This window comes from Brassica rapa, chromosome A01 (assembly GCF_000309985.2).
Source record: "Brassica rapa cultivar Chiifu-401-42 chromosome A01, CAAS_Brap_v3.01, whole genome shotgun sequence".
Classification (NCBI taxonomy): Eukaryota; Viridiplantae; Streptophyta; class Magnoliopsida; order Brassicales; family Brassicaceae; genus Brassica; species Brassica rapa.
In genome coordinates this window covers 28,099,414-28,120,558 of record NC_024795.2, presented here as the reverse complement: position 1 = coordinate 28,120,558, position 21,145 = coordinate 28,099,414, and the positions used below count along the sequence as shown (strand labels likewise).

Below are 21,145 nucleotides of genomic sequence, written 5' to 3'. Positions count from 1 at the left end.
TGGGTCCAATAAAGCCCTATTTATCACCAAACCCAAACCGGTATAACTCTCTTCACTCAACGTGGCGGGTAAAATCTTATCAAAACGAAGCGATTAGGTTACAATCTTAGCCGTTAGATTTTCTTACCATAAACCAACGGTCATAAATCAACCCTGGGCTCTGCACTTTCACTTTACCCGAAGCAAGTAAACCCTCGATCTCAAGGTTTTCGATTCCCATGGCGAAATTCTCGAATCGCGACGATGCTCTCTCTTCCGAAGAGGAGGAGGAAGAGAATGTTAATACCAACATAGGAGAAGAAGACGAGGAGGAGCTCGAGGCCGTCACTCGATCTTCCGATTCCGACGAAGAAGCTGCGCCAGTCTCTGACGAAGAGATTGCTCCTATCGAGGATGATTACGAGGTAAGGCGTTTTCGATTGGTGAGCTAATTTGAATTGAACGGGAGATGAATCTGATTAGCTTCACTGTGTTTGTATTAGGATGAAGAGGACGATGAGAAGGTTGAGATAAGTAAACGTGAGAAGGCTAGGCTTAGGGATATGCAGAAGCTGAAGAAGCAGAAGATTCAGGAGATGCTTGATTCTCAGAATGCTTCCATAGATGCTGATATGGTGCGTGCTTTGTTTACTACTACTTAGTTTTAAAAAAAGGGAATTGAGGAATCTGATTTGTTTTGGTGGATTTAGAATAATAAGGGGAAAGGGAGATTGAAGTATCTTCTGCAGCAGACTGAGTTGTTTTCACATTTTGCTAAAGGTGATCCATCTTCTTCTCAGAAGAAGGCGAAAGGAAGGTGTGTTGGATGCATTTTTTGTGACATCAAAATAGGAACTTGAGTTTTTAACTTTTTTAACCATCAGGGGTCGTCATGCTTCCAAAGTAACTGAAGAGGAGGAAGATGAGGAATATTTGAAGGAAGAAGAGGATGGCTTAGCTGCATCTGGTAACACGAGGTTGCTCACACAGCCTTCTTGTAAGTACATGTGTTTTGCTCTTTAGTCTACACGTATTGTATATTGATCATTTGTTTGAGAGCAAGAAGTGTACATTTCCGTAACATATAGCTATTGTTGTGACCTCGCACTTACTAGGTAGTATAGCGCAAGCTTTTATGGAAAAGCTCAGGATTCATCGTTTTCTTCTCAACGTACAGGTATTCAAGGGAAGTTAAGAGATTACCAGTTAGCTGGTTTGAACTGGCTCATCCGTCTGTATGAGAATGGCATAAATGGAATTCTTGCTGATGAGATGGTAAACAGTGGCTCCCCCCAGAAGTACAAGCAAAACAAGTTCTTAGTTTTTAATCATTGAACCATTTTTTATCATGTGGTGTAGGGTCTGGGGAAGACACTTCAAACAATTTCTTTGCTGGCCTACCTTCATGAATACAGAGGAATCAATGGTCCACATATGGTAGTTGCTCCAAAGTCAACCCTTGGTAATTGGATGAACGAAATTCGCCGGTTTTGTCCTGTGTTGCGAGCTGTGAAATTCCTTGGTAATCCTGAGGAAAGGGTAAGTCACGATCTGTATGCCATCTCAGAGTTTATGTAAATGTTTAACCTCTTAACTATGAGATGTCTGCGAAATAATGCAGAGACATATTCGTGATGACCTGCTAGTTGCTGGGAAATTTGATATTTGCGTCACAAGCTTTGAGATGGCCATCAAAGAGAAGACAGCACTGCGTCGCTTTAGCTGGCGTTATATTATCATCGATGAAGCGCATCGAATCAAGAACGAAAATTCACTCCTCTCGAAGACTATGAGAATTTTTAGCACCAATTATCGTCTTCTTATCACGGGAACCCCCCTTCAGGTGTTTTCTCTATCTTATTCGTGAGTAGTTGGACTCTGAAGTTTTTTTGTTAAGTTGGCTCTGATTGTATTAGACAACCTTTCTGGTGTGGGTTTCTTTGTACCTTATGTTTTCTTTGTATATGCAGAATAATCTCCATGAACTGTGGGCCCTTCTCAATTTTCTTCTGCCTGAGATCTTTAGTTCAGCAGAGACTTTTGATGAATGGTTTCAAATATCTGGCGAGAATGACCAGCAGGAAGTTGTTCAACAACTTCACAAGGTATGTATGTAATTGTTTCTATCGAGTTTATCACGTCTTAATCGTTAGGCTAATCACTTTCCTGTATCTTTTAGGTCCTTCGACCATTTCTTCTACGGAGACTAAAGTCAGATGTTGAGAAAGGTTTGCCACCAAAGAAGGAGACGATACTTAAAGTTGGCATGTCTCAGATGCAAAAACAATACTACAAGGCTTTACTGCAGAAAGATCTTGAAGCAGTTAATGCTGGTGGAGAACGCAAACGTCTGCTAAACATTGCAATGCAACTGCGTAAATGCTGTAATCACCCTTATCTCTTCCAGGGTGCAGAGCCTGGTCCCCCATATACCACAGGAGATCACCTCATAACAAATGCTGGTAAGACTAGCATTCAAACTACATACTTCAGAATGTAGGTGTACATGTTTTTTTGAACCATCTTTATGTTCTTGTTGTCAGGTAAGATGGTTCTCTTGGATAAATTGCTTCCTAAGTTGAAGGAACGTGATTCGAGGGTTCTAATATTTTCTCAGGTAAAGTACAGAACAACTGGAGATAACTGCTTCTTACGGTTCATCTTCTCTGTTTCCTTTCTTTATTTGAAGTCTGAGCGTTGTTCTTTTTGTTAACATTATGTCAGATGACAAGGCTTTTGGATATTCTTGAGGATTATTTAATGTATCGTGGTTATCTATATTGCCGAATTGATGGAAATACTGGTGGTGATGAACGAGACGCCTCCATAGAAGCCTACAACAAGCCAGGAAGCGAGAAATTTGTTTTCTTGTTATCTACTAGAGCAGGAGGGCTTGGTATCAATCTTGCTACTGCAGATGTTGTGATTCTTTACGATAGTGACTGGTAAGTCTTATCATGTCCATTGTAGTTTTTGAGTAGTCTCTTCGGTTTTGACGAGTCTGGTGGATTTTGGCAGGAACCCGCAAGTCGACTTGCAAGCGCAGGATCGTGCCCATAGGATTGGTCAAAAGAAAGAAGTTCAAGTGTTTCGATTCTGCACTGAGGTTGATATTCTCTTCTTGTGTGTCAAGTAAGAACAAACTATGACTGTTTGGATTAATTACGTAATAGTTGTTTTCAGTCTGCTATTGAGGAGAAAGTAATTGAGAGAGCTTACAAGAAGTTGGCGCTTGATGCTCTGGTTATTCAACAAGGAAGACTGGCAGAGCAGAAAAGTAAGTTTGCTATAACGATTTTGCAAAATGCAGTTAGTCATCTCTAACATTATTAATTTTTTAATTACTATATGCAGCTGTCAATAAGGATGAGTTGCTTCAAATGGTAAGATATGGTGCTGAGATGGTGTTCAGCTCTAAAGATAGCACAATCACAGACGAGGATATCGATAGAATCATTGCGAAAGGAGAGGAGGCTACAGCTGAACTTGATGCCAAGATGAAGAAATTTACAGAAGATGCTATACAGTTTAAAATGGATGACAGTAAGGGTGTTATAGATCTTTTTTTTCCGTTTGTGTTGTGTTACTAGTGTAATATTTGGATAATCAATCGTCTTATTTGTCACAGGTGCTGACTTCTATGATTTTGATGATGACAATAAGGTAAGCCCTCTATATATGATCTGCGCTACCGAAAATTAAATTTACTGTTTCTTACAATTATGTTTTGTAGGACGAGAACAAGCTTGATTTTAAAAAGATTGTGAGCGACAACTGGAATGATCCACCAAAGCGGGAGAGAAAGCGCAAGTAAATGTTCTTTTTGCCTATACAATGTCCCGTCCAGTCCTATTTTGTCTGTCTTCATAAGCTTTGTCTAACAGAAAAATCCCTTTTGCTTTATCTACTGTATCTTCAGCTACTCTGAATCTGAATACTTTAAGCAAACATTGCGGCAAGGTGCTCCAGCTAAACCTAAAGAGCCGAGAATTCCGCGCATGCCCCAGTTGTAAGTACCTCAATAAACGATACTCTGCATCTGTGAACTGCCTTTCCCTATCTAGATGGTATTTTTATTCTAGAAATCTGATTTCTTGTCCATCCCACAGGCACGATTTTCAGTTCTTTAACACTCAGAGATTGACCGAGTTGTATGAAAAGGAAGTACGCTATCTCATGGTAGGGCCCTTTAAATGAAATACTTCTCACTGGTTTGTTGTGCTTCGGAGCGAGTTTTCAACTAGTAAAATCATCTTTCTTCCGTTTGGTTTCAGCAAACACATCAGAAAAATCAGCTGAAAGACACAGTTGATGTAGAAGAACCAGAAGGTCAAGCTCCGTTTCTCAGTTTGTGCCCACTTTGCTAACATTTATTTCCAGCGAACCCATTACTGATTGAGACATTTCTGTTTGAAGGTGGAGATCCCTTAACCGCTGAAGAAGTAGAAGAAAAGGAGAGTTTATTGGAGGAGGTAAAGTGAACGTTTTATGTTAAAGGTTGTCTTAGACATTTTGATTCGTTGGGCTTTCATTTATTTAATTGTTAATCTCCAGGGTTTCTCAACATGGAGCAGAAGAGACTTCAATAGTTTCCTCAGGGCTTGTGAGAAGTATGGCCGCAACGACATCAAAAGCATTGCCTCCGAGATGGAAGGTAAAACAGAGGAAGAAGTTGAAAGATACGCCCAAGTATTCAAGGAGCGGTACAAGGAGCTGAACGGTATGTAACACAACACCTTTAGATGCTACCTCAAGAAGGAGCTTATGCTCACATTTCCTCTCTGAACCTGCAGACTACGACAGGATCCTTAAGAACATTGAGAGGGGAGAGGCAAGAATCTCCAGGAAAGATGAAATCATGAAAGCCATAGGGAAGAAACTGGACCGCTACAGAAACCCTTGGCTGGAACTCAAGATTCAATACGGTCAGAACAAAGGGAAGCTGTACAATGAAGAGTGCGATCGTTTCATGGTCTGCGTCTTTTCTTCATTCCCTCTCACTGTTTTGTTTTCACTATTACTATTATGAAAGTTTGATTGTTGGGTTTGAACAGATCTGCATGGTCAACAAACTTGGGTATGGGAACTGGGACGAGCTAAAGGCAGCATTCAGAACTTCACCTCTGTTCAGGTTTGACTGGTTTGTGAAATCTCGCACGAGTCAGGAGCTCGCTAGAAGATGCGACACTCTGATTCGACTGATTGAAAAGGAGAACCAAGAATTTGATGAGAGAGAGAGGCAAGCCCGTAAAGAGAAGAAGCTCGCAAAGGTAAAACAATGTAACATATATATAGTTGTTGTCTTTTGTTTAGATTCCTCTGGATGCTTATTACTTTTATGTTTAAATCTTTGAAGAGTGCAACACCATCAAAGCGACCTTTAGGAAGGCAACAAAGTGAGAGTCCTTCATCGTTGAAGAAGCGGAAGCATCTGAGATGATTATCTGAGCTTAGTTAAGCTTTTTGTTGTTGTATAAAAATCTAAGTTTATCTTATACATTGTAAGTGAATTTAAATCTGGTTTGGTGAATGTTGTCTTGGTTTAACTTATATAATTCATTTCATCAAAATCCAAGTTAAACCAAGACAACATTCACCAAACCAGATTTAAATTCACTTACAATGTATAAGATAAACTTACAAGGACATTATATGCTTCAGGAATCGAATGTCACGTGAATAAGGCCATTTATTAGCAGTAACCGTTGTTTACAAGGACAGAAAAAAAAACAAGAGATATGGCCGTATGAGAGAGAGGAATCTATTAATATATGGACAAATGGTAAATGACAGAAGCTTTGGTTTGGTGTCTCTGCTTCCATCAAATCTCAGACCCCAAAAAATAATCTTCTTTTCTCTTTTCTTAATGTTGTTTTAGTTCATGAAGAATCAGAGGATGTTTCCCTCTCTTGTTTCTATTTTAACTTGAAGAAGCCTTAGCTTCTATAGCGGAGTCGCAACTGGTTCCAGCTGCCTCTTGTTGGCTCAAGCCACTGACCATGGGAGAAGAAACTACAGCAGTCACAGCCTCTGTGGTGGGTTCATTGCTCGAACTTATCGGAGCTGATGATCCAATTGGGTATGGAGCCACATGCATATTGGTTAGAGATGAAGCAGATGGGCTGTAGCTAAGTGAAGAACTCATAGAGTGATTAAACTTACACGCCGGTCCAAACTTGCAGATTCCATGTTGCGCAAAGTGAGTGCACTGCGCTACGCCCTGTGTCAAAACACGTATTGAGAATGTTGTCTAGCAAAAAAAGATGATCATGTTTTTGTAAAAGACTTACGGGACGTAGTGGAAGGCCAATGGAGTTGAGGAGAACACCAGTTTTAGGTTGAAGAAGTGCATCTAGAGGAGGATGATGGTATCTACACGAAGATCCGAACTTACAGTCACCGGTTCTCATGAAGTATTGACACTCAGGTTGATCAGGCCGCTGAGGAAAAGATTGTTCTGTTGACGCAGTCAAGGAAGGTCCACCAGATTGGTATGTTCCTGTATAAGCAGGCCCTGAAGGAGATAAAGACGCCATTCCATAAACAGAGCTTGATCCAATAGACGGTTGTGTTCCAGGAGAAGGCATTGCAGTTAACGAAGCCTAATACAAAACCAACTGATTAATTTAGCTAAACAGAAAGGTAACAAAAGAAATAATCTTAAAAAGCTAGAGTACCTGGTAAGGGTTCCAACTAGGATATGTAACCATTCCAGGAGGCATAACCATTGGAGGAGGACCACCGTAAGGACTTGGAAGATAAGAAGCAGGTAGAAGAGAAGGTCTTGACAAAACTAAACCATACTGTTGAGACGAAGGCATTGGTTGAGACTGAAGTGTTGGATATATAGTCTGTAGCTGCGGTTGCGGCTGCTGCTGTTGAGGTTGTAGTGGGACGGGATGGTTGAATCTACAGGTCAAACCAAATTTACACTGACCGGTTCTCATGTAATAGGAACACTCTTTCTCTCCCTGTAATCAATTACAAAAGAGCTTGTAAGAGAAGATACAATGCAATGTGTGGATGGAGAGATGAAAGAACACAAACCAGGCGTAATGGATATCCCAAATAACTTAACGAGACAGGCGCAACCGAACCACCTCCTTGCCTAGGATGATGATACTTGCAAGAAGCACCGAACTGACATGTCCCCGTTCTCATAAAATGCTGAGCAACAACAAAAGACAAAAAAAAAAAAAAACAAATCTAAAGCTCACACCTTTCTATTAAAAACAAAGACAGAACAAACTGAAACAGAGATTGATTAATTACAAAACCTGACAAACCGGATGTCCCATCCTCTCCGGTAAAACTCCATCTCCTCCTCCAATAACCTAAACACCAATTCAATAGCTCACTGATCTGAAACCTAAGAATCAAAATTAGGAAACTTTATTACCGCTCCACGATTGCGCGGGTGATTAAACCGACACCTTGACCCGTACCCGCAAACACCGGTTCGCAAGTAATAAATACAATCAGGCTCATCGGATCGCTCCGGGTACGATTCTCCTCCTCCTCCTAACGCTAACCGCCCCATCGAAGCTACCCAAAAAAAAAACACGCATTTTTCAAAACAGAACCCTTTGATAATCACCAATGACTCAATGCTCGAAAGACCATTACTTTCGACTCCATGAGAGGTCCACTGAATCGACGGATCCGATCGCGACCCTTCTTCACCGGCGCGACCGTACCGGTCCATTTTCTTAACAGAGGGAGAACAAAACTCTCCCAGAAACAAAAAAGAAGAAACCTTTTTGGCTTTTGTCGGAATGTCTGAAAGCTCCGATCGAAGAAGACTGGGCAGATCGTGGGGGTTTGCTTCTACACTACTCTCACTCGCTTGATCTCTCTAAGCTTCAAAGCTACAAGAAGAAACAGAACTACGAAAGTAAATTAATTTTCTTTTTAATATAATTTTTCGGCTTCAATTTTTAATATAATTATAAAAGTTTTTTTGACCTTTTTGATCTTTCTTTATGCGTGCTCGCATCTTTCGTGGGTGTTTTGCCGGTGGTGGTTAACATACGCGCCAAACATAGCATAGCATTAGTCATGACTTCTCTTTACATTAGTTATTTATTTATTTCGTCTCTTGTCTTTTTAACATTTAGTAAAATATTAAAAAAAATATCTTTTAAAAATTTAAGTAAAAAACAGAATATTTGTTAGTTAAAAGAATTTTAGTATTATAAAGCTAAAACTCAGGTTAAATATTTATAGAAAAGCTTATCTCCAATCAGTATCACTAAGCTACATATTGGATCGTACTTTAAATAATTTAAGTCTACGGATCTTGACTTATTTTGTTTGTTGTTTATTCGTACATTAAAGTATAAGAAAAGGACGCTGATTAGATTTTAGTGTTTTATAAAAATACTGTACTAGATTGTAGAAAGTTTCTGTATGGCCAAGTTTGTTTCTAGTTTAATTTTATGAAAGTATATATATTTCAGGAAACTGCAACTTTCTTACACCACTAGTGATTGGGTCGACAGTTGCTATATTTGGTGAATAATGCCAACGCAATTTCAACTATATCAGAGTCGCCAGTTAGAGTTAGAATTATTTTACGAAAATTTGAAAACATTATTTTGCGTGAATTATATATCAAGAAGTTTAATTGCTATAATTCACGAAGTTTATTTGCAAGCAATTAAACCGTGACTTTGCTTACATCACTTACGGAAGTCGAATAGGTTTGGTCATCAAACGACCAATCGAACGGCAATCAAAAGCATTAAGCTGTTCACCAACGCTCTAGATCTATTCCAAAGTCATTGTCCATTGATCTTGCTGACCAAACGAACCCGAGGGCTCATTGAGTAATTGAGTGTAGTAGGTGAAGAAGCCCATTCTCTGCATAAAATTCAAATTAAAAGTAGTTATGATTTCGTTCCCTCATTCATTGAGAGTTAATTTGAATAACGAAAACCAAGTAGAGTCGAATTTAGTTCGTTTAGTTATAATTTGACTGATCGAAAAGGTTAACACCTGCTTTTTCTTTCTAGTATGTGGTTTGTCTAGTTATTTTCTTTCAAAATATAGTTCATAGTTGTTTAATTTGTTTAAAAAGTTGATCTATTATATATTTGTATGGTTTTAAAGAAGCTTTTCAAGGTTCTTAATATATCATGACCTACAGTTGAATCTCGAAGACATATTGACTAGTATTCTAAAACCTAGGAATAACAATGTTCATTCATCATCTGGCTCAACTTTTTCTGAATAATCCTTTTGTGTGATTCATATTGTTTGTGAATAAATGAATGTTGATAATAAAAACAAGGAACAAAGTGAAGATGTGATTCACACAACCATATTTGTTTTGGAATAGTAGCGCACGTGTCATCCAAAATACCTAAGTACTTGTAGAGTTGCTAAAATTACAAAAAGTACTTGCATAATTTTCAAATATTATACAATCAAAATGTTATGCAACAAAGAAGACAATGAACCTAGCCCAATATTATAGTTAATACTTAATACTCCCTCCGTTTCATAATAGATGATGTTTTGAAGAGTTATTGATGTTTCAAAATACATGATGTTTGATATTTTTTAATTAGTTTAAAGTTCATTGAAAACTGTGTGATCAATAATGTTTTATAATATTTTTGATGATTGGCTGGATTATATTTATTTAATATTTTTAGTCTCACTATTTAGAAAAATATATATGTCTTAATTCTTGTGTATTCATCCAAAACATCAACTATTTTGAAACAGAGAGAGAGTAGTAATATTCACATTATAAAATTATGAGAGTCAAAATTTAATAGGTATTTGCTAGCCGACATTTGGTAGATGAAGAAAGGAGAGATGTTATGATCCAAATGAACCTTTGGGGAATAACACAATCTTCGAACTAGGAACCTGGCCATATGTGGCTCATTCCTGTCCGAGTCAAACCCAGTGGCGGAACTACCGTTATACCACGGTGGTCAAGTGCCCCATGTGGATTCCTGTTAAAAAAAAATTACTTGTATTTTCTATAGAAAATATGATATAATTGGTTTGTTGACCCATTTCAAATATACAAGTTATCAAATTGACCCCAGTAAAATGTTTTCCTACCTCAAACCTTTTACTATTTTGTTTTATTACATAACTTTTTTTTAGTAAAATATTACATAAATTTATTACTGTTATCTCTTTAAACTCCTTTTGCAAATGATTTTAGTGGTCTCAAGGTTGATTAATTTTCAACATATATCAATTAATTAATTTAGTAAAATTTTATTATACCTCCTAAATCGATGGAATAACCAATATAAAATTATTATTTTCTTGATAAACGGAGAGCACAAAGGCTCCAAACCTCTTTGAACATCATCATATGTTAGTGCAGGATGCAACTAGGCATTAAAACAATATTGTCATATTTTTTAAAATTTTCTCAAAATCTATGGGCTATAACCCCTACAAATATATTAAGTTGTTGGTAAATACTTTATATACTGAATCCTATAATCTTTAGTGTTTTTTAAAATTTCCACCATATTCTACATTTGTATTAATGTATGCTAAACTCTTTTTCATGGTAAATCAGCATCTTTCAATAGTTTTTATCAAATAATTTAATAAAACTTCATAATATTCCCTAAATCGATGGAATAACCACTATAAAGTTATTATTTTCTTGATAAACGGAGAGCACAAAGGCTCCAAACCTCTTTGAACATCATCATATGTTAGTGCAGGATGCAACTAGGCATTAAAACAATATTGTCATATTTTTTGAAATTTTCTCAAAATCTATGGGCTATAACCCCTACAAATATATTGAGTTTTTGGTAAATACTTTATATACTGAATCCTATAATCTTTAGTGTTGTTTTAAAATTTCCACCATATTCTACATTTGTATTAATGTATGCTAAACTCTTTTTCATGGTAAATGAGCATCTTTCAATAGTTTTTATCAAATAATTTAATAAAACTTCATAATACTCTTAAAATCGATGGAATAACCACTATAAAGTTATTATTTTCTTGATAACCGGAGACGACAAAGGCTCCAAACCTCTTTGAACATCATCATATGTTAGTGCATGATAAAACTAGGCACTAAAACAATATTTTCGTATTTTTTGAAATTTTCTCAAAATCTATGGGCTAACCCCTACAAAAATATTGAGTTTTTGGTAAATATTTTATATACTAAAGCCTATAATCTTTAGTGTTGTTTTAAAATTTCTACATATTGTACATTTGTATTAATGTATGCTAAACTCTTTTTCATGGTAAATGAGCATCGTTCAATTGTTTTTATCAATTAATTTAGTAAAACTTCATAATACCTCCTAAATCGATGGAATAACCACTATAAAATTATTATTTTTCTTGATAAACGAGAGCACAAACGCTCCAAACCACTTTGAACATCATCATATGTTAGTGCAGGATGCAAATAGGCATTAAAACAATATTGTCATATTTTTTGAAATTTTCTCAAAATTTATGGGCTAACCCCTACAAAAATATTGAGTTTTTGGTAAATACTTTATATACTGAAGCCTTTAATCTTTAGTGTTGTTTTAAAATTTCTACCATATTCTACATTTGTATTAATGTATGCTAAACTGTTTTTCAAGGTAAATTAGCATCGTTCAATGGTTTTTATCAATTAATTTAGTAAAACTTCATAATACCTCCTAAATCGATGGAATAACAACTATAAAATTATTATTTTCTTGATAAACGGACACGACAAAGGCTCCAAACCTCTTTGAACATCATCATATGTTAGTGCAGGATGCAACTAGGCATTAAAACATTATTGTCATATTTTTTGAAATTTTTTCAAAATCTGTAGGCTAATATTGAGTTTTTGGTAAATACTTTATATACTGAATACTATAATCTTTAGTGTTGTTTTAAAATTTCTACATATTCTACATTTGCATTAATGTATGCTAAACTCTTTCTCATGGTAAATGAGCATCTTTCAATAGTTGTTATCAAATAATTTAATAAAACTTCATAATACTCCCTAAATCGATGGAATAACCACTATAAAGTTATTATTTTCTTGATAAACGGCCACGACAAAGGCTCCAAACCTCTTTGAACATCATCATATGTTAGTGTGGGATGCAACTAGGCATTAAAACAATATTGTCATATTTTTTGAAATTTTCTCAAAATCTATGGGCTAACCCCTACAAAAATATTGAGTTTTTGGTAAATACTTTATATACTGAAGCCTATAATCTTTAGTGTTGTTTTAAAATTTATACCATATTCTAAATTTGTATTAATGTATGCAAAACTATTTTTCATGGTAAATGAGCATCGTTCAATGGTTTTTATCAATTAATTTAGTAAAACTTTATTATATCTCCCTAAATCGATGGAATAACCACTATAAAGTTATTATTTTCTTGATAAACGGAGAGCACAAAGGCTCCAAACCTCTTTGAACATCATCATATGTTAGTGCAGGATGTAACTAGGCATTAAAGCAATATTGTCATATTTTTTGAAATTTTCTCAAAATCTATGGGCTAACCCCTACAAAAATATTGAGTTTTTGGTAAATTCTTTATATACTGAAGCCTATAATCTTTAGTGTTGTTTTAAAATTTATACCATATTCTACGATTGTATTAATGTATGTTAAACTCTTTTTCATGGTAAATGAGCATCGTTCAATTGTTTTTATCAATTAATTTAGTAAAACTTTATTATATCTCCCTAAATCGATGGAATAACCACTATAAAGTTATTATTTTCTTGATAAACGGAGACGACAAAGGCTCCAAACCTCTTTGAACATCATCATATGTTAGTGCATGATGCAACTAGACACTAAAACAATATTTTCATATTTTTTGAAATTTTCTCAAAATCTATGGGCTAACCCCTACAAAAATATTGAGTTTTTGGTAAATACTTTATATACTGAAGCCTATAATCTTTAGTGTTGTTTAAAATTTCTACCATATTCTACATTTGTATTAATGTATGATAAACTCTTTTTCATGGTAAATGAGCATCGTTCAATGTTTTTATCATTAATTAGTAAAACTAAACTTCATAATACCCCTCCTAAATCGATGGAATAACCAATATAAAGTTATTATTTTCTTGATAAACGGAGCGACAAAGGCTCCAAACCTCTTTGAACATCATCATATGTTAGTGGAGATGCAACTAGGCATTAAAACAATATTGTCATATTTTTTGAAATTTTCTCAAAATCTATGGGCTAACCCCTACAAAAATATTGAGTTTTTGGTAAATACTTTATATACTGAAGCCTATAATCTTTAGTGTTGTTTTAAAATTTCTACCATATTCTACATTTGTATTAATATATGCTAAACTTTTTTTCATGGTAAATGAGCATCGTTCAATTGTTTTTATCAATTAATTTAGTAAAACTTCATAATACCCCCTAAATCGATGGAATAACCAATATAAAGTTATTATTTTCTTGATAAACGGGGAGCACAAAGGCTCCAAACCTCTTTGAACATCATCATATGTTAGTGCAGGATGCAACTAGGCATTAAAACAATATTGTCATATTTTTTGAAATTTTCTCAAAATCTATGGGCTAACCCCTACAAAAATATTGAGTTTTTGGTAAATACTTTATATACTGAAGCCTATAATCTTTAGTGTTGTTAAAATTTATACCATATTCTACATTTGTATTAATGTATGCTAAACTCTTTTTCATGGTAAATGAGCATCGTTCAATGGTTTTTATCAATTAATTTAGTAAAACTTCATAATACCTCCTAAATCGATGGAATAACCACTATAAAATTATTATTTTCTTGATAAACGGAGAGCACAAAGGCTCCAAACCTCTTTGAACATCATCATATGTTAGTGCAGGATGCAACTAGGCATTAAAACAATATTGTCATATTTTTTGAAATTTTCTCAAAATCTATGGGCTAAACCCTACAAAAATATTGAGTTTTTGGTAAAATCTTATATACTGAAGCCTATAATCTTTAGTGTTGTTTAAAATTTCTACCATATTCTACATTTGTATTAATGTATGCTAAACTCTTTTTCATGGTAAATGAGCATCGTTCAATTGTTTTTATCAATTAATTTAGTAAAACTTCATAATACCCCCTCCTAAATCGATGGAATAACCACTATAAAGTTATTATTTTCTTGATAAACGGATACGACAAAGGCTCCAAACCTCTTTGAACATCATCATATGTTAGTGCAGGATGCAACTAGGCATTAAAAAAATATTGTCATATTTTTTGAAATTTTCCCAAAATCTATGGGCTAAACCTACAAAAATATTGAGTTTTTGGTAAATACTTTATATACTGAAGCCTATAATCTTTAGTGTTGTTTTAAAATTTCTACCATATTCTACATTTGTATTAATGTATGCTAAACTCTTTTTCATGGTAAATGAGCATCTTTCAATTGTTTTTATCAATTAATTTAGTAAAACTTCATAATACCCCTAAATCGATGGAATAACCACTATAAAATTATTATTTTTCTTGATAAACGGAGACGACAAAGGCTCCAAACCTCTTTGAACATCATCATATGTTAGTGCAGGATGCAACTAGGCATTAAAACAATATTGTCATATTTTTTGAAATTTTTCAAAATCTGGGGCTATACAAAAATATTTTTTTTTGGTAAATACTTTATATACTGAAGCCTATAATCTTTAGTGTTGTTTTAAAATTTCTACCATATTCTACATTTGTATTAATGTATGCTAAACTCTTTTTCATGGTAAATGAGCATCGTTCAATTGTTTTTATCAATAATTTAAAAACTTCATAATACTCCCTAAATCGATGGAATAACTGTTATAAAATTATTATTTTCTAGATAAACGGAGACGACAAAGGCTCCAAACCTCTTTGAACATCATCATATGTTAGTGCAGGATGCAACTAGGCATTAAAACAATATTGTCATATTTTTTGAATTTTTCTCAAAATCTATGGGCTAACCCCTACAAAAATATTGAGTTTTTGGTAAATACTTTATATAGAGAAGCCTATAATCTTTAGTGTTGTTTTAAAATTTCTACCATATACTACAATTGTATTAATGTATGCTAAACTCTTTTTCATGGTAAATGAGCATCGTTCAATTGTTTTTATCAATTAATTTAGTAAAACTTCATATACCTCCTAAATCGATGGAATAACCACTATAAAATTATTTTCTTGATAAACGGAGACGACAAAGGCTCCAAACCTCTTTGAACATCATCATATGTTAGTGCATGATGCACCTAGGCATTAAAACAATATTGTCATATTTTTTGAAATTTTCTAAAAATCTATGGGCTAACCCCTACAAAAATATTGAGTTTTTGGCAAATACTTTATATTCTACGTTTGTATTAATGTATGCTAAACTCTTTTTCATGGTAAATGAGCATCGTTCAATTGTTTTTATCAATTAATTTAGTAAAACTTCATAATACCCCCTAAATCGATGGAATAGCCAATATAAAATTATTATTTTCTTGATAAACGGAGACGACAAAGGCTCCAAACCTCTTTGAACATCATCATATGTTCGTGCAGCATGCAACTAGGCATTAAAACAATATTGTCATATTTTTGAAATTTTCTCAAAATCTATGGGCTAACCCCTACAAAAATATTGAGTTTTTGGTAAATACTTTATATACTGAAGCCTATAATCTTTAGTGTTGTTTTAAAATTTCTACCATATTCTACATTTGTATTAATGTATGCTAAACTCTTTTTCATGGTAAATGAGCATCGTTCAATTGTTTTTATCAATTAATTTAGTAAAACTTCATAATACCTCCTAAATCGATGGAATAACCACTATAAAATTATTATTTTCTTTGAACATCATCATATGTTAGTGCAGGATGCAACTAGGCATTAAAACAATATGTCATATTTTTTGAAATTTTCTCAAAATCTATGGGCTAACCCCTACAAAAATATTGAGTTTTTGGTAAATACTTTATATACTGAAGCCTATAATCTTTAGTGTTGTTTTAAATTTCTACCATATTCTACATTGTATTAATGTATGCTAAACTCTTTTTCATGGTAAATGAGCATCGTTCAATTGTTTTTATCAATTAATTTAGTAAAACTTCATAATACCCTCCTAAATCGATGGAATAACCACTATAAAATTATTATTTTCTTGATAAACGGAGAGCACAAAGGCTCCAAACCTCTTTGAACATCATCATATGTTAGTGCAGGATGCAACTAGGCATTAAAACAATATTTCATATTTATTGAAATTTTCTCAAAATCTATGGGATAACCCCATACAAAAATATTGAGTTTTTGGTAAATTCCTTATATACTGAAGCCTATAATCTTTAGTGTTGTTTTAAAATTTATACCATATTCTACATTTGTATTAATGTTTGTTAAACTCTTTTTCATGGTAAATGAGCATCGTTCAATTGTTTTTATCAATTAATTTAGTAAAATTTTATTATACCTCCTAAATCGATGGAATAACCAATATAAAATTATTATTTTCTTGATAAACGAAAAGCACAAAGGCTCCAAACCTCTTTGAACATCATCATATGTTAGTGCAGGATGCAACTAGGCATTAAAACAACATTGTCATATTTTTTGAAATTTTCTCAAAATCTATGGGCTATAACCCCTACAAATATATTGAGTTTTTGGTAAATACTTTATATACTGAATCCTATAATCTTTAGTGTTGTTTTAAATTTAAAATTTTCACCATATTCTACATTTGTATTAATGTATGCTAAACTCTTTTTCATGGTAAATGAGCATCGTTCAATTTTTTTTATCAATAATTTAGTAAAACTTCATAATACTTCCTAAATCGATGGAATAACCGCTATAAAATTATTATTTTCTTGATAAACGGAGACGACAAAGGCTCCAAACCTCTTTGAACATCATCATATGTTAGTGCAGGATGCAACTAGGCATTAAAACAATATTGTCATATTTTTTGAAATTTTCTCAAAATCTATGGGGCTAACCCCTACAAAAATATTGAGTTTTTGGTAAATACTTTATATACTGAAGCCTATAATCTTTAGTGTTGTTTTAAAATTTATACCATATTCTATATTTGTATTAATGTATGCTAAACTCTTTTTCATGGTAAATGAGCATCGTTCAATTGTTTTTATCAATAATTTAGTAAAACTTCATAATACCTCCCTAAATCGATGGAATAACCACTATAAAATTATTATTTTCTTGATAAACGGAGACGACAAAGGCTCCAAACCTCTTTGAACATCATCATATGTTAGTGCAGGATGCAACTAGGCATTAAAACAATATTGTCATATTTTTTGAAATTTTCTCAAAATCTATGGGCTAACCCCTACAAAAATATTGAGTTTTTGGTAAATACTTTATATACTGAAGCCTATAATCTTTAGTGTTGTTTTAAAATTTCTACCATATTCTACATTTGTATTAATGTATGCTAAACTCTTTTTCATGGTAAATGAGCATCGTTCAATGGTTTTTATCAATTAATTTAGTAAAACTTCATAATACCTCCTAAATCGATGGAATAACCACTATAAAATTATTATTTTCTTGATAAACGGAGACGACAAAGGCTCCAAACCTCTTTGAACATCATCATATGTTAGTGCAGGATGCAACTAGGCATTAAAACAATATTGTCATATTTTTTGAAATTTTCTCAAAATCTATGGGCTAACCCCTACAAAAATATTGAGTTTTTGGTAAATACTTTATATACTGAAGCCTATAATCTTTAGTGTTGTTTTAAAATTTCTACCATATTCTACATTTGTATTAATGTATGCTAACTCTTTTCATGGTAAATGAGCATCGTTCAATGGTTTTTATCAATTAATTTAGTAAAACTTCATAATACCTCCTAAATCGATGGAATAACCACTATAAAATTATTATTTTCTTGATAAACGGAGAGAACAAAGGCTCCAAACCACTTTGAACATCATCATATGTTAGTGCAGGATGCAACTAAGCATTAAAACAATATTGTCATATTTTTTGAAATTTTCTAAAAATTTATGGGCTAAACTTTTTTGAGTTTTTGGTTAATACTTTATATACTAAAGCCAATAATCTTTAGTGTTGTTTTAAAATTTCTACCATATTCTACATTTGTATTAATGTATGCTAACTCTTTTTCATGGTAAATGAGCATCGTTCAATTGTTTTTATCAATTAATTAGTAAAACTTCATAATACACTCCCTAAATCGATGGAATAACCACTATAAAATTATTATTTTCTTGATAAACGGAGACACAAAGGCTCCAAACCTCTTTGAACATCATCATATGTTAGTGCAGGATGCAACTAGGCATTAAACAATATTGTCATATTTTTTGAAATTTTCTCAAAATCTATGGGCTAACCCCTACAATATTGAGTTTTTGGTAAATACTTTATATACTGAAGCCTATAATCTTTAGTGTTGTTTAAAATTTCTACCATATTCTACATTTGTATTAATGTATGCTAAACTCTTTTTCATGGTAAATGAGCATCGTTCAATTGTTTTTATCAATTAATTTAGTAAAACTTCATAATACCTCTAAATCGATGGAATAACCACTATAAAATTATTATTTTCTTGATAAACGGAGAGCACAAAGGCTCCAAACCTCTTTGAACATCATCATATGTTAGTGGAGGATGCAACTAGGCATTAAAACAATATTGTCATATTTTTTGAAATTTTCTCAAAATATATGGGCTAACCCCTACAAAAATATTGAGTTTTTGGTAAATACTTTATATACTGAAGCCTATATTCTTAAGTGTTGTTTTAAAATTTCTACCATAATCTACATTTGTATTAATGTATGCTAAACTCTTTTTCATGGTAAATGAGCATCGTTCAATTGTTTTTATCAATTAATTTAGTAAAACTTCATAATACCTCCTAAATCGATGGAATAACCGCTATAAAATTATTATTTTCTTGATAAACGGAGACGACAAAGGCTCCAAACCTCTTTGAACATCATCATATGTTAGTGCAGGATGCAACTAGGCATTAAAACAATATTGTCATATTTTTTGAAATTTTCTCAAAATCTATGGGCTAACCCCTACAAAAATATTGAGTTTTTGGTAAATACTTTATATACTGAAGCCTATAATCTTTAGTGTTGTTTTAAAATTTCTACCATATTCTACATTTGTATTAATGTATGCTAAACTCTTTTTCATGGTAAATGAGCATCGTTCAATTGTTTTTATCAATTAATTTAGTAAAACTTCATAATACCCCCTAAATCGATGGAATAACCACTATAAAGTTATTATTTTCTTGATAAACGGAGACGACAAAGGCTCCAAACCTCTTTGAACATCATCATATGTTAGTGCAGGATGCAACTAGGCATTAAAACAATATTGTCATATTTTTTGAAATTTTCTCAAAATCTATGGGCTAACCCCTACAAAAATATTGAGTTTTTGGTAAATACTTATATACTGAAGCCTATAATCTTTAGTGTTGTTTTAAAATTTCTACCATATTCTACATTTGTATTAATGTATGCTAAACTCTTTTTCATGGTAAATGAGCATCGTTCAATTGTTTTTATCAATAATTTAGTAAACTTCATAATACCCTCCTAAATCGATGGAATAACCATTATAAAATTATTATTTTCTTGATAAACGGAGAGCACAAAGGCTCCAAACCTCTTTGAACATCATCATATATTAGTGAAGGATGCAACTAGGCATTAAAACAATATTTTCATATTTTTTGAAATTTTCTCAAAATCTATGGGCTAACCTTGAGTTTTTGGTAAATACTTTATATACTGAAGCCTATAATCTTTAGTGTTGTTTTAAAATTTCTACCATATTCTACATTTGTATTAATGTATGCTAAACTCTTTTTCATGGTAAATGAGCATAGTTCAATTGTTTTTATCAATTAATTTAGTAAAACTTCATAATACTCTCCTAAATCGATGGAATAACCATTATAAAATTATTATTTTCTTGATAAACGGAGACGACAAAGGCTTCAAACCTCTTTGAACATCATCATATGTTAGTGAAGGATGCAACTAGATACTAAAACAATATTGTCATATTTTTTGAAATTTCTCAAAATCTATGGGCTAACCCTACAAAATATTGAGTTTTGGTAAATACTTTATATACTGAAGCCTATAATCTTTAGTGTTGTTTAAAATTTCTACCATATTCTACATTTGTATTAATGTATGCTAAACTCTTTTCATGGTAAATGAGCATCGTTCAATGGTTTTTATCAATTAATTTAGTAAAACTTCATAATACCTCCTAAATCGATGGAATAACCACTATAAAATTATTATTTTCTTGATAAACGGAGAGCACAAAGGCTCCAAACCACTTTGAACATCATCATATGTTAGTGCAGGATGCAACTAAGCATTAAAACAATATTGTCATATTTTTTGAAATTTTCTAAAAATTTATGGGCTAAACTTTTTTGAGTTTTTGGTTAATACTTTATATACTAAAGCCAATAATCTTTAGTGTTGTTTTAAAATTTCTACCATATTCTACATTTGTATTAATGTATGCTAAACTTTTTTTCATGGTAAATTAGCATCGTTCAATGGTTTTTATCAATTAATTTAGTAAAACTTCATAATACTCCCTAAATCGATGGAATAACCACTATAAAGTTATTATTTTCTTGATAAACGGAGACGACAAAGGCTCCAAACCTCTTTGAACATCATCATATGTTAGTGCATGATGCAACTAGGCATTAAAACAATATTGTCATATTTTTTGAAATTTTCTCAAAATCTATGGGCTAACCCCTACAAAAATATTGAGTTTTTGGTAAATACTTTATATACTGAAGCCTATAATCTTTATGTTGTTTAAAATTTGGCTACCATATTCTACATTTGTATTAATTATGCTAAAACTCTTTTTCATCTGGTAAATGAGCATCGTTCAATGGTTTTTAATCAATTAATTTAGTAAAACTTCATAATACCTCCTAAATCGATGGAATAACCACTATAAAGTTATTATTTTCTTGATAAACGGAGACGACAAAGGCTCAACCACTTTTGAACATCATCATATGTTAGTGCATGATGCAACTAGGCATTAAAACAATATTGTCATATTTTTTGAAATTTTCTCAAAATCTATGGGCTAACCCTCAA

General features: G+C 32.8%; 2 protein-coding genes and 1 long non-coding RNA gene across 6 annotated transcripts in view; 2 read left to right on the top strand and 1 right to left on the bottom strand.

The window, feature by feature from the left end:
* Window positions 1-138: 138 nt before the first annotated feature.
* Window positions 139-5,865, top strand: LOC103849978 (ISWI chromatin-remodeling complex ATPase CHR11). Of its 2 annotated transcripts, XR_004457716.1 has the most exons (25): window positions 139-404; window positions 483-614; window positions 690-796; window positions 864-976; window positions 1,157-1,254; window positions 1,339-1,518; window positions 1,601-1,822; window positions 1,950-2,084; window positions 2,159-2,441; window positions 2,523-2,596; window positions 2,704-2,924; window positions 2,998-3,085; window positions 3,163-3,256; window positions 3,334-3,522; window positions 3,608-3,642; window positions 3,713-3,789; window positions 3,899-3,988; window positions 4,089-4,158; window positions 4,254-4,308; window positions 4,396-4,451; window positions 4,534-4,699; window positions 4,773-4,951; window positions 5,034-5,249; window positions 5,336-5,495; window positions 5,536-5,865. XR_004457716.1 is itself a non-coding variant. In XM_009126674.3 (24 exons), exons 1-24 carry the CDS (start codon window positions 219-221, stop codon window positions 5,417-5,419), a joined length of 3,150 nt encoding a protein of 1,049 aa, XP_009124922.2. In that variant the 5' UTR covers window positions 140-218; the 3' UTR covers window positions 5,420-5,549. The 2 variants fall into 2 exon arrangements, 1 of the variants encoding a protein (XP_009124922.2); XM_009126674.3 differs by having other exon boundaries at window positions 140-404; window positions 5,336-5,549.
* LOC103849971 (zinc finger CCCH domain-containing protein 34) lies at window positions 5,651-8,069 on the bottom strand. 3 transcript variants are annotated; one of them, XM_018654593.2, is made up of 8 exons: window positions 7,945-8,069; window positions 7,606-7,847; window positions 7,379-7,524; window positions 7,257-7,313; window positions 7,027-7,146; window positions 6,657-6,950; window positions 6,270-6,581; window positions 5,651-6,199 (listed from the first exon to the last, which is right to left on the bottom strand). In XM_018654593.2, the coding sequence occupies exons 2-8, from the start codon at window positions 7,682-7,684 to the stop codon at window positions 5,900-5,902; spliced, it is 1,308 nt and encodes a 435-aa protein (XP_018510109.1). In that variant the 5' UTR covers window positions 7,685-7,847; window positions 7,945-8,069; the 3' UTR covers window positions 5,651-5,899. The 3 variants fall into 3 exon arrangements, with proteins under 3 accessions (XP_018510109.1, XP_033146927.1, XP_033146923.1); XM_033291036.1 differs by lacking the exon at window positions 7,945-8,069 and having other exon boundaries at window positions 5,651-6,042; window positions 6,142-6,199; window positions 7,606-7,893; XM_033291032.1 differs by lacking the exon at window positions 7,945-8,069 and having other exon boundaries at window positions 7,606-7,891.
* Window positions 8,070-12,029: 3,960 nt separating this feature from the next.
* Window positions 12,030-21,145, top strand: part of LOC117134117 — a 16,405-nt gene continuing 7,289 nt past the window's right edge. Inside the window, exon 1 of the long non-coding RNA XR_004458274.1 lies at window positions 12,030-12,073. This is a non-coding gene — a long non-coding RNA (uncharacterized LOC117134117). The remainder of the gene's footprint in view (window positions 12,074-21,145) is intronic.

Bases quoted from the DNA above. Each gene is read 5' to 3' on its own strand.
- LOC103849971 (XM_018654593.2), bottom strand. From the start codon at position 7,684: ATGGACCGGTACGGTCGCGCCGGTGAAGAAGGGTCGCGATCGGATCCG. The intron at 7,525-7,605 runs GTAATGGTCTTT...TTTTTTGGGTAG, and splicing joins GACCTCTCATGGAGTCGAAA to CTTCGATGGGGCGGTTAGCG. The intron at 6,951-7,026 runs GTTTGTGTTCTT...AATTGATTACAG, and splicing joins TGGGATATCCATTACGCCTG to GGAGAGAAAGAGTGTTCCTA.
- LOC103849978 (XM_009126674.3), top strand. From the start codon at position 219: ATGGCGAAATTCTCGAATCGCGACGATGCTCTCTCTTCCGAAGAGGAG. The intron at 797-863 runs GTGTGTTGGATG...TTTAACCATCAG, and splicing joins CAGAAGAAGGCGAAAGGAAG to GGGTCGTCATGCTTCCAAAG. The intron at 1,255-1,338 runs GTAAACAGTGGC...CATGTGGTGTAG, and splicing joins GAATTCTTGCTGATGAGATG to GGTCTGGGGAAGACACTTCA.